Raw genomic sequence first — 13724 nt, forward strand, 5'->3', positions numbered from 1 at the left:
AAAGTCTGACGTGCTTAAATCCAATGGGTTATTTCCTAGTATCGATACAATCGATTTATTACATTTTAAAACGATGTTAGATTGATATATGTTGTCCAAAAGGCCAACTCGCCGAGCACAGATCGATGTAGTTGGATCATAGGAATATAAATCGATACATCGATGTAGTAGATGGATCGTTACACCCCTACAGCCTACACAATAAATAATTAATATTGATAACCATCTAGATGTCACTTTGATTCATGCACATACAGTCTACTCAATGGGGAGGGCATGAACGGCAACAACACCAGGACACAGTGACCTTTGCTCCTGCTTGACAAGCGCTACTGTCCGGCAACGGCATGGGAAGTAGCTACCTAGTATCAGGGTGACGGTCACAGAAAGCACACGCATACAGTGCATGAAGCAACTGTACACCCATTATCAGTACTTTTAATTTAAACATATAATAACTCTTCAGTTTTATAACTGAAAATGTACAATTATTTGTGTAAACGAACAGTGAAATACGACTCAGACTCATTCTCTGGCTTCAAAACATTAGTCTAATCTCTCGCGGTATGGTAGCTCAATGTATGGTAGTTGCAAGGTAAGAAACGGACACATTCCCAGCCTGCCTATTCTGAGATATATATAGTACAGGTGAGACTGAGAGAAGCCATGATGCTGCAATATTGATTAGAGGGTACGTTGACAAAAGTTCAATGGGATATTTTTAGGGCTCATTGACAGGTCGGTAGTGCATTTTTAGTCCTATTCGGCTGTTACTATCAAATTTGACAACATCACTTTATTGATCATAAATATAATCACTGTGATTAAGATAAGACGTGGACACACAACAGGTTTTACAATAAAGAGCAGGAGTGGGGTCAAACGAGGTCAGTTAATTCAGGAAGTTATAAAAAATTTTTTTTTAACAACTTTTTAAATAAATAGGTTCTCCTTTTCAGTTTATTAAGAAGTCATTGAAAATGTTTACAAAATATATATAATTAAGTCAAATTGTCAGTTTACTTCTTGAATTGACTGTCTTCAATTTGAATTGTCCCCAACCCTGATAAAGAAACATAGAGTTAGTAGCAACTCTAACAATTTCAGTTGTCCATGACTTGAGAGAATGTGGTATGTATCCATTCAGGAAGTGCTGCGCCTTCTGAGAGGCCCTCTGAGAGGCCCTCTAAGCAATGTGTCTCTGAGTCTGGGTCTGAGGGTCGCTGCAGGAGGAAGCCAGCTGGCCCAAGCTGTTTCTGCTGTGAGGGCGACAGGGAAAGACACAAAGCCAGACGCACAGGTGTCAGGGATACAGACGGAGACGGACAGCCAGGAGACAAAGAACGAGACGGGCAGCCTGGTGACATTCAGCCCAGACAGAAAGACAGCACCACTGAGACAGTCAAAGTAAAATACACAGCTCTGAAAGTTGTAGACTAAATACTAACATCAACATCAACCAGAGTTCCTTCTTTAGGAATTTATTTGAGAGAGAAAAAAAATAGAATATTTGAACGAGTACAACATGTTTAAATGTAAAGATATCTAGCATTGGGTTGGATTCTGTGTCTAGTCAAATCGAAGTTGATTGGTTGTGTACACAGTTTGGCAGATTTGTTAGTGCTTGCAGCCAAATGTTTATGTTACTAGTTCCTAACAATGCAGTAAAATGTCAACAAATACACAAATAATCAAAATTAAAAATAAAACATCTTCAAATGTCAGAATGAATCCCAATTAACCCAAGTGGCACTGTAACAATAATTCAAATGCAATTTAGTCAGGTTAAAATTAGTCATTTGAAAATATTGGAACATTTGATATGTTAAATAAGATCCCTTTGATGTTGTTTCTCCAGCTGAATCGCTCTGAAGCTATCACTACAGCTCTGGAGGAAGTGGAGAGAAAACAGGAGGAAATGTCAACCTGGAAATTAAATAAGTCAGAGGACGCAGGTAAAAACAGCTGAAGGCAAACTGTTAAGGAGGCTTGATGCAGACACTTTCGTTCAGTATTGGCTTGAAATCACACACCACGAGGATTGAATAGTCCTTCAAAATGTTCTCTCACACAAACCTCTCTGGATATGTCTATGTAATGTTTATTCAACAACAGTTCTGGTGGGAAAACAAGGCCCATATCCACAAAGCGGCGTAAGTGATAATAACAGAGACGTTTTACTCCTACTCTCATGGGTAAAACAAAAGCTATGCATGAAGCCTCTTTAGTCATAAGAGCACTATAGTCAACAGATATTTAGGACACCTCAAGAGCTGTCTTAACCAGTTAAGAGTTACCAGCACATGCCTTGATAAGAGAACAATGCAGTCAGTGGTTCCTGCTCCACATGCAATTGCTTTTGAGTTGTAAAAATGACGTTTTGATATTTGGATTTTGATCAATCCGTAAATAATCTTTCATGCAACAGTATCTCTTGCGCTTTTGACAATGATTTCACATGAGGCCTATTTCACATGATATGCCTAAATACTTAAAACCACTAGACTAATAAATTAAAATGTTTTTCTTTCGATTATTTAATTACCTACAGCATGTTATTTTAAGTTATCCCTTTGGAGCGCAACATCACGTTGTTAAAAAAAATATGCCTAAATTGGGCATGCCTATAAATTGGGCAATTGAAGGCATCTAGCTGGCTTATGTTAACTTTGATTGTGTTGATGAAAATGATAGGCCTTTCAAACGTTGTACGCAACATTATCAGCAAGTGACTTAACGCCTGCTTTGCCAACGCGATTTAGAGCTGTTAAGCGGGAGTGACGAGTGTGTTGATAGAACGTTAGTATTGTCAAAATTCCGCTTTGAACAACCTTCAGAATTGGTTACGAAGATATAAATAAATAAATACGCATGCCAACATATTAGGCAATAGTTAAGAGTAGGCAAAGTGATGGTGTCAGGCGAAAATTATATCAAACGTTTTACCATTGTAACATTTGATGTCTGAAGCGTGCTATACAGTGGCTTGTGAAAGTATTCACCCCCCTAGGCATTTTTCCTATTTTGTTGCCTTACAACCTGTAATTAAACATTTTTGGAGGGTCTGTATCATTTGATTTACACAACATGCCTACCACTTTGAAGATGCAAAATATTTTTTTGGGTGAAACAAACAAGAAATAAGACCAAAAAATGAACAGAAAACTTGAGCGTGCATAACTATTCACCCCCCCCAAAGTCAATACTTTGTAGGGCCACCTTTTGCAGCAATTACAGCTGCAAGTCTTTTGGGGTATATCTCTATAAGCTTGGCACATCTAGCCACTGGGATTTTTGCCCATTCTTCAAGGCAAAACTGCTCCAGCTCCTTCAAGTTGGATGGGTTCCGCTGGTGTACAGCAATCTTTAAGTCATACCACAGATTCTCAATTGGATTGAGGTCTGGGCTTTGACTAGGCCATTCCAAGACATTTAAATGTTTCCCCTTAAACCACTCCAGTGTTGCTTTAGCAGTATGCTTAGGGTCATTGTCCTGCTGGAAGGTGAACCTCCGTCCCAGTCTCAAATCTCTGGAAGACTGAAACAGGTTTCCCTCAAGAAGTTTCCTTTATTTAGCGCCATCCATCATTCCTTCAATTCTGACCAGTTTCCCAGTCCCTGCCGATGAAAAACATCCCCACAGCATGATGCTGCCACCACCGTGTTCTCGGAGTGATGAGAGGTGTTGGGTTTGCGCCAGACATAGCGTTTTCCTTGATGGCCAAAAAGCTCAATTTTAGTCTCATCTGACCAGAGTACCTTCTTCCATATGTTTTGGGAGTCTCCCACATGCCTTTTGGCGAACACCAAACTTGTTTGCTTATTTTTTTCTTTAAGCGATGGCTTTTTTCTGGCCACTCTTCCATAAAGCCCAGCTCTGTGGAGTGTATGGCTTAAAGTGGTCCTATGGACAGATACTCCAAACTCCGCTGTGGAGCTTCAAAGCTCCTTCAGGGTTATCTTTGGTCTCTTTGTTGCCTCTCTGATTAATGCCCTCCTTGCCTGGTCCGTGAGTTTTGATGGGCGGCCCTCTCTTGGCAGGTTTGTTGTGGTGCCATATTCTTTCCATTTTTTAATAATGGATTTAATGGTGCTCCATGGGATTTTCAAAGTTTCAGATATATTTTTATAACCCAACCCTGATCTGTACTTCTCCACAACTTTGTCCCTGACCTGTTTGGAGAGCTCCTTGTCTTCATGGTGCCGCTTGCTTGGTGGTGCCCCTTGCTTAGTGGTGTTGCAGACTCTTGGGCCTTTCAGAACAGGTATATATTTACTGAGATCATGTGACAGATCATGTGACACTTAGATTGCACACAGGTAACTAATTATGTGACTTCTGAAGGTAATTGGTTGCATCAGATCTTATTTAGGGGCTTCATAGCAAAGAGGGTGAATACATATGCACGCACCACTTTTCCGTTATTTATTTGTTAAAAAATTTTTTAACAAGTAATTTTTTTCATTTCACTTCACCAATTTCAACTATTTTGTGTATGTTCATTACATGAAATCCAAATAAAAATCCATTTAAATTACAGGTTGTAATGGAACAAAATAGGAAAAAAACGCCAAGGGGGATGAATACTTTTACAAGGCATTGTAGAGTTCACAGTTTGAGATGCCTCATTGTGATTGGTTATTCCCCATACTTGCAACAACGTCAATGAGCGTCATCACTGTCTTTCCTTTGCGGTACCTCAAACTGTCATGATTACCAGCTGAGATAAACTTTTATGAGTTGATTTTACTCCTGGCTCAGAGTTTGTCTGAGCAGTGTCTTAACTGAAAATGTACAATTTTCACCGCAAAACCTACTCTGAGCTGGGAGTTTTTTTGTTGTTGTTGGTATTAAAACAGGTTTTAACAGGATTCCTAGGACCCTTGCTGAGGTGCTTTGTGGGCCCAGATATCTGAGTGAGAGGAACAACCTCACCTGCTAATTTGTTTGAATTTCCCTGTAGACAAATTGACGGTGGCGCTATCAGAGATCCAGAGTGTTCTGAATGTTGTGCTGGAAAAACAGCAGGCGGAGAAAGATGATCTGACCAGGAAGTACAGGTCTGTAAACTAGACTGCTCTCTCTATTGCGTCACAACGTCTTGAGTGTCAAGTTCATCACGTTTTGTTTACACATACACACACACACACCCACAAAAACACACCCCACCCACACACACACACACACACACACACACACTCCAGCATCCTGAGTGGGATGTTTTTCAAACTCTGCTGTGTGACTCCGCTTATTGGTGAGTCAGTGACTAAAGAAAACAGTGGAGTGCATAGAATTAAAGAACAGAAAGGGTGACCTTTTTGTAGTGCAAAAGCATTGTGCAAAACTTAAACCTCATTATAAAAACCTCATTATGAAACCTCATTATAAAACTTAATTATGAAACCTCATTATAAAACCTCATTATAAAAACCTCATTATGAAACCGCATTGTAAAACCTCATTATATGTTGCGGCGTCACTACAGCCTGGGGTTCGATCCCAGGCTGTGTCACAACCAGCTGTGACCGGGAGTCCCATAGGGCGGCGCACAATTGGTGTCGTCCGGGTTAGGGGAGGGTTTGGCCGGGGGGGGGCTTTACTTGGCTCATCGCGCTCTAGCGACTCCTTGTGGCGGGCCGGGCGTCTGCAGGCTGACTGCGATCGTCAGTTGAACAGTGTTTCCTCCGACACATTGGTGCAGCTGGCTTCCCGGTTAAGAGAGCTGGTGTTAAGAAGCGCGACTTGGCGGGTCATGTTTCGGAGGACGCATGACTCGACCTTCGCCTCTCCCGAGCCCATTGGGGAGTTGCTGAATACACTAATTTGAATGGGTGTCCACATACTCTTTTATATATAGTGTATCTCTATGGGGGTCAACATGATTTAGGGCCACTGTACAGTACATTTTTATTATTTTATTTTACTTCTGATCTTTTTTTCTCAAAACTTTTTTGTTGTTGTTGTTGTTTTATTTTACTTTTATTATAAAAAAAGAAATGCATTGTTGGTTAAGGGCTGTAAGTAAGCATTTCACGGTAATGTCTACACCTGTTGTATTCGGCGCATGTGGCAAATTTGATTTGATTTGATGAGTTACACTGGGAAGGGTTGAGTGTCCTGGGTGTGTCTCGTGGGGGTATATACATTCCTAAAATACTTTGTTGTATGGATAATAAAGTTATTCTTCTTCTCCTGCAGGATAGCGTCAGACTCGTTCCGGCAGGGTGTGCTGCGTGGTCAGCTGACCTCGTTGGCGTCGCGTCAGAAGAAGCTGCTGGGTATCCTCCAGAAGCAAAGCGACTTCAAGCTCCAGCTCCGCACCCGGAGGGGCCCGACCCTGACTCAGCTCCCCAGGACACAGCACTCCCAGGCGGGGAGAGATCAGAACGTCTCCCCCTCATCAACCACCACCTCCAGCCCTGCTCCCTCAGAGAGGAGACTCGCAGGCAGCCAGGAGGGGAGCCCCACTTCCCCCTTGTTCAGCTCTACTGGTAATCACGACAACAGAGACAAACAACAAGGTAGTAGCCAGACATCTCAGGTAGCGCCGCCTCCAGCACAACCTCCAACACTCCTTTGGACCGCCACCACGACTACCCCTCAGCACACCACCAGGTATTTCCTGGTACCAATGCCCACAGCTCCTCCCTCATTGTCTCTGGCTCCACCCACCAGCACCAATCAGATCAGTAAGGACATTCCAACACAACACCGGGATGACAAAAACAACACTACCTTTCCATCACAACAAAGAAACAGCGAACCACAACAGGGAAACACCCTTGACATGGGAAGCAAGGTGTCACAACAAGGAAACGGAAACGATGATGGAGAAGAGAACAGGAAGTTGATCAGGCTCATCAAGATAGGCATCATCACACCAGGAGAGGATGTTCTACAGCTGATGTGGAGGGTGAGGCAGGGCAATTCTATTTCAATTTAATCAATTCAGGAAGGTATTTTAGATTCACGTTTTCCTCATTGCTTTCGATGAGGAATGTCATATACAGTATATATTTCGATAGAAAAGGTCATTTTAAACGTTCATATAAAATCATATATTTCCTAATATTTCAATGGAAAGGTTTAAATGATATGGCTGTATCTGTTCTCTTCCAGGGCTGTGTCCACCAGGCGTCTCTGCTCCCAGAAGGGTGGATCAGAGACGGGGTCACAGGCAGAGTGTTCCAGGCCCCAGAGCTCTGGGTAGCAGCTATCCTGGGAAACAACATCCCTGTCTCCTCAGCCTATGCCTGGGACAAGGTCAACACTACACTACAGTCTTCCTAAGTCCTCTATTAGGAAATACACTAAAACGCACATAGTGCTACACAAAGAGTACAAACACATAGATAATTTAATGTGACAAATCTTATAATATTTTGGACTGTATTCCTTGACTGCATACCTTGCTGAAAATAATTTTCAGGCAGCCAAAGGTTAGCTCTCTTTCTCCCCTCCTAAAAGTGTTTGTTGCTTTGGGGACCTTTGCCCCCATGTCTGGAAAATAATCTAGGAAAGACTGTGCTGTCCTGAGCCCAAACTGGTAGAGAAGTTTGCCCCAGTGCTTGAAATGGATTGAAATAGGTGTCGGTACACATTTGTGGTGTTAACCCACTGTCGAACATAGCAAAAAGCATCACATGCTGGAGAACTGGTACACTGTTTTGTTACTAAAGTTAGTTTGTGAGTTAAAGGGATATTTCACCCTTTATACATTTGGAAACACTATCCAGAGGCGATACAGTGGAAAATAGCCCAAAATGTTCACTGTTTGAAAAAAGCAAACAGCATCATCACATCCTGTAAAACTGGTTTTGTTGGTTAAGTCAATGAAAGGTGTGGGGCTTGTTAAAGTGATCAATGACTGACTGGTTGCATTAGGACCCTCTTTAGAATACTCAAACTCTTAACCTAGAATAGTAAAGCTCTTAACCTAGAATAGTAAAGCTCTTAACCTAGAATAGTAAAGCTCTTAACCGAGAATAGTAAAGCTCTTAACCGAGAATAGTAAAGCTCTTAACCGAGAATAGTAAAGCTCTTAACCTAGAATAGTAAAGCTCTTAACCGAGAATAGTAAAGCTCTTAACCGAGAATAGTAAAGCTCTTAACCGAGAATAGTAAAGCTCTTAACCTAGAATAGTCCAACTCTTAATCTAGAATAGTGACGTTTCTTTTCATAAGTGATGTATTTGGAGTTGGAAACATCACATTTTTGAAAATACCTCAAGAGCCTATCCCTTTTGGAAAAGGAGCAAAACCATAAAGCTGAATGCTGTCTTGGCCGAGGTTGTATGCTGCTCTGTGATACATTGAAAGAGGATTGCTCATTTATAATGGATTTATAAAGGGTTCATAGGATAGACATAACCATCTATAGATTTATAGTCACTTTAGTATTGATTTCAGGGGTGGGGGGACAGCTAGATGATAGCTAGAGGACAGCTAGAGCACAGCTAGAGGACAGCTAGGGGACAGCTAGAGGACAGCTAGAGGACATCTAGGGGACAGATAAAACCAGCTAGAGGACATCTAGGGGACAGATAGAGGACAGCTAGAGGACATCTAGGGGACATCTAGGGGACAGCTAGAGGACAGCTAGGGGACAGCTAGAGGACAGCTAGAGGACAGCTAGAGGACATCTAGGGGACAGCTAGAGGACAGCTAGGGGACAGCTAGAGGACATCTAGAGGACAGCTAGAGGACATCTAGGGGACAGCTAGAGGACATCTAGGGGACAGCTAGAGCACAGCTAGAGGACAGCTAGGGGACAGCTAGAGGACAGCTAGAGGACATCTAGGGGACAGATAAAACCAGCTAGAGGACATCTAGGGGACAGATAGAGGACAGCTAGAGGACATCTAGGGGACATCTAGGGGACAGCTAGAGGACAGCTAGGGGACAGCTAGAGGACAGCTAGAGGACAGCTAGAGGACATCTAGGGGACAGCTAGAGGACAGCTAGGGGACAGCTAGAGGACATCTAGAGGACAGCTAGAGGACATCTAGGGGACAGCTAGAGGACATCTAGGGGACAGCTAGAGGACAGCTAGGGGACAGCTAGAGGACATCTAGGGGACAGCTAGAGGACAGCTAGAGGACATCTAGGGGACAGCTAGAGGACAGCTAGGGGACAGCTAGAGGACATATAGGGGACAGCTAGAGGACAGCTAGAGGACATCTAGGGGACAGCTAGAGGACAGCTAGAGGACATCTAGGGGACAGCTAGAGGACAGCTAGGGGACAGCTAGAGGACAGCTAGAGGACATCTAGGGGACAGCTAGAGGACATCTAGAGCAGTGGTTCCCAACCTTTTTTCCTTGGAGCCCCCCCTACTTGTATCTAAGAAAACTTTTTGTATCCGTTCTCGTGGAAATATTTATTTGACACAGAATCGGCTTGAAGGTCAGCAAGCTCATCTTCACAGCCGAGGTATTCCACGTCCTTGAGACTGCAAATGTAAGGGTCCATCACCCACGATTCCTTTGATAAGTATTCGTCAACATCGGCAAAACTGGATTTAATTTCCTCCCGAAGCATGTTCATGTGCCGGGTAAACTCAGTTTGTTGTTGTGGCTAGATTGGTAGACATAAGAATGTCTTGTTTCAAGTCATCACCGTCAATATATTGCACATAAACGATGAGCACGGATTTGTCTGACACTGTTGTTGTTTCATCCAACTGAATGGCAAACGGGAACAAGCTTTTCGTGCAGCTGGTTTTGACAATCTCCAGCCATTTTATCAATTCTGTCTTTGACAGTGTTGTCAGAGAGTGGGACGGTTCTCACTTTATCCACCACCTGTGGGACACACAGCCTCTCTACAATTTTCAGGCAGGCGGGTTTGATTAGCTGCTCTCCAATATTGTGCAGCTTTTTAGCCTTGGCAATTATTAGCGAACACTCAAATGACGCCTCCGTGGCTCTGTGTAAATCACTGCCTACTCTTTCAAATGCTTTTCTGATGTCTGTGGATCTTTTTGATAGTGCCAACTGCTTCTTCCTCTCAGAAAAATCCTGACCTTCACCAATAGTCTCCTGGTGTTTTGTTTCCTGGTGTCGTTGCATTTTTGCTTGGCTTCATGCTGTCATTAGCTAGCTTCTCGCCACAAATGGCACATTCTGGCCGAGTCCTGTCCTGTCCTGTCCTTCAATAAAACCGAAGTAAAGATAACTCTCGAGATATAGCCTTACTTTATTTTTTGATGATGAGTCGTCCGCACTTTTAGGTTTCTTAGACATGTTGTTTTATTCATAAAATAGTGATGCTCTGACTGCAGGTAAAACGAGCTGCTAGCTGAAACTGATTGAGCGCGGGTCATTGACGTGCACACATTTTTTTCCGGGAATTACCGCTTTTACGTTTCTCTACCATTATTAGTATTTTTTAGATTGGCCTTGGCATCCTCCCGAGTGGCGCAGTGGTCTAAGGATCGCAGTGCTAGCTGTGCCACTAGAGATCCTGGTTCGAATCAAGGCTCTGTCGTAGCCGGCTGCGTCCGGGAGACCCATGGGGCGGCGCACAATTGGCCCAGTGTTGTCCAGGGTAGGGGAGGGAATGGCCGGCAGGGATGTAGCTCAGTTGGTAGAGCATGGCGTTTGCAACGCCAGGGTTGTGGGTTCGATTCCCACGGGGGGCCAATATGAAAAATAAAAAAAAGAATGTATGCACTTACTAACTGTAAGTCGCTCTGGATAAGAGCGTCTGCTAAATGACAAAAAATAAAAAAAACTCAAAGCAAATGAGATCACACGGGTCCGCGCCCCTAAGGTGGGGCGCGGACCCCAGGTTGGGAACCACTGATCTAGAGGACAGCTAGGGTCTAAGAAGATACACCCACCACTTTGCACTCCTCATTCGTTAATAAAAAATAAAATAAAATAACAAATAGCTAAACAGGGAGAGCAAAAACACTTACATACACACACACACACACACACACACACACACTCTTACACACACACACACGTTGGGCCTGCTGTGAGGATGCAGAGGGTAAAGGCACGGATACGTTTACAATAGCTATGTAATGGTTATGGAAGTTGGAAGGGCTTTATCCTGGATGGATGGATGGTCATAGATTAGATAGTGTTAAGGGGGGGTCTACTGTCAATCATTGGTTCAGGTAACCCACAGCAGCCTCTCTCTACATATATAATGCAATGGTTTACATCTATAAAACATTAATCCATTGTTGTTGCCTCCATTGGTTGTAGATTGATTGTGTCCCTCTGCTGTCTTGTCAGTGTGCCATGGTCACAGTGGCCTGGCTATATGCCACATTAAATGTGGTGGAAGCACGTACACACACACACACACATTACGTACACACACACATACACACACACACACACACACACATACTCACATACACATACATACAATACAAGATTAGAAAAAATAATATTATCTCCTAAATAGCATTACAGAGTATCTAATTCTTGGAATGGTTTGGAAACCCTTGTTGTTTTGACAGGTGACGTACAGACACAGGTCTCTGTCTGGTTACTTACTGGGTCTAGTGGACATGACGGCCCCAGCAGCAGCATCACAGAAGCCTGCCGAATCCACACACCACGATGGCTCCTCTGCTCAGCCTCAGGACGTCCCAGCTGCAGGGGCACCTCTCTCAGGTCCGTCCGTTGATGCTTCTCCTATACAGCCTGCTATGTGACAGGTTGATTCTCCTATACAGCCTGCTATGTGACAGGTTGATTCTCCTATACAGCCTGCTATGTGACAGGTTGATTCTCCTATACAGCCTACTATGTGACAGGTTGATTCTCCTATACAGCCTACTATGTGACAGGTTGATTCTCCTATACAGCCTGCTGTGTGACAGGTTGATTCTCCTATACAGCCTGCTATGTGACAGGTTGATTCTCCTATACAGCCTGCTATGTGACAGGTTGATTCTCCTATACAGCCTGCTATGTGACAGGTTGATTCTCCTATACAACCTGCTATGTGACAGGTTGATTCTCCTATACAGCCTGCTATATGACAGGTTGATTCTCCTATACAGCCTGCTATATGACAGGTTGATTCTCCTATACAGCCTGCTATGTGACAGGTTGATTATCCTATACAGCCTGCTATGTGACAGGTTGATTCTCCTATACAGCCTGCTATGTGACAGGTTGATTCTCCTATACAGCCTACTATGTGACAGGTTGATTCTCCTATACAGCCTACTATGTGACAGGTTGATTCTCCTATACAGCCTGCTGTGTGACAGGTTGATTCTCCTATACAGCCTGCTATGTGACAGGTTGATTCTCCTATACAGCCTGCTATGTGACAGGTTGATTCTCCTATACAGCCTGCTATGTGACAGGTTGATTCTCCTATACAACCTGCTATGTGACAGGTTGATTCTCCTATACAGCCTGCTATATGACAGGTTGATTCTCCTATACAGCCTGCTATATGACAGGTTGATTCTCCTATACAGCCTGCTATGTGACAGGTTGATTATCCTATACAGCCTGCTATGTGACAGGTTGATTCTCCTATACAGCCTGCTATGTGACAGGTTGATTCTCCTATACAGCCTGCTATGTGACAGGTTGATTCTCCTATACAGCCTGCTATGTGACAGGTTGATTCTCCTATACAGCCTGCTATGTGACAGGTTGATTCTCCTATACAGCCTGCTATGTGACAGGTTGATTCTCCTATACAGCCTGCTATGTGACAGGTTGATTCTCCTATACAGCCTGCTATGTGACAGGTTGATTCTCCTATACAGCCTGCTATGTGACAGGTTGATTCTCCTATACAGCCTGCTATGTGACAGGTTGATTCTCCTATACAGCCTGCTATGTGACAGGTTGATTCTCCTATACAACCTGCTATGTGACAGGTTGATTCTCCTATACAGCCTGCTATGTGACAGGTTGATTCTCCTATACAGCCTGCTATGTGACAGGTTGATTCTCCTATACAACCTGCTATGTGACAGGTTGATTCTCCTATACAGCCTGCTATGTGACAGGTTGATTATCCTATACAGCCTGCTATGTGACAGGTTGATTATCCTATACAGCCTGATATGTGACAGGTTGATTATCCTATACAGCCTGCTATATGACAGGTTGATTATCCTATACAGCCTGCTATGTGACAGGTTGATTATCCTATACAGCCTGCTATGTGACAGGTTGATTCTCCTATACAGCCTGCTATGTGACAGGTTGATTCTCCTATACAGCCTGCTATATGACAGGTTGATTCTCCTATACAGCCTGCTATATGACAGGTTGATTCTCCTATGCAACCTGCAATGTGGCAGGCAAGAGGGATGGAGAGAACGAGAGTGGGGGAGGGAGGGAGAGAGAGAGAGAGAGGGGGGAGGGAAAGAGAGAGAGAGAGAGAGGGGGGAGTGAGGGAAAGAGGAATGGAGAGAGAGAGAGAGACAGGGAGGGAGGGAAAGAGGGATGAAGAGAGAGTGAGCAGTTCAAAAGATAGAGAGTGTGACCGCTGAATCATGTCTTCTATATTTAAATCATTAATAGGCTAGACTTTAGGTGCACCTAGGCTATAGTGCACCTGCTAAAGAAACACACACACACACACACGCTATGGGAGTAGGATAAATATGTAAATGACCATTACACCATATGAATTTGACGGCTGGGAATGATTTATTGCTTAACTCTCACTGCAGAGTTGCAGATAGAGAATAAACATGAATGTAGAGTTTTGAATCAATTATGTTT

At 43.4% G+C, this 13724-nt stretch overlaps 1 protein-coding gene across 1 annotated transcript; it reads left to right on the forward strand.

The window, feature by feature from the left end:
* Positions 1-347: 347 nt before the first annotated feature.
* LOC311144412 (uncharacterized protein) lies at positions 348-7291 on the forward strand (the record flags this gene model as incomplete). Its single annotated transcript, XM_084180420.1, has 6 exons — positions 348-354; positions 1148-1407; positions 1859-1955; positions 4965-5061; positions 6200-6914; positions 7121-7291. The coding sequence occupies 6 exons, from the start codon at positions 348-350 to the stop codon at positions 7289-7291; spliced, it is 1347 nt and encodes a 448-aa protein (XP_084036546.1).
* Between the last annotated feature and the right edge of the window lie 6433 nt (positions 7292-13724).

This window comes from Coregonus lavaretus (assembly GCF_964263955.1).
Source record: "Coregonus lavaretus genome assembly, chromosome: 17".
In the NCBI taxonomy this organism is placed as follows: Eukaryota; Metazoa; Chordata; class Actinopteri; order Salmoniformes; family Salmonidae; genus Coregonus; species Coregonus lavaretus.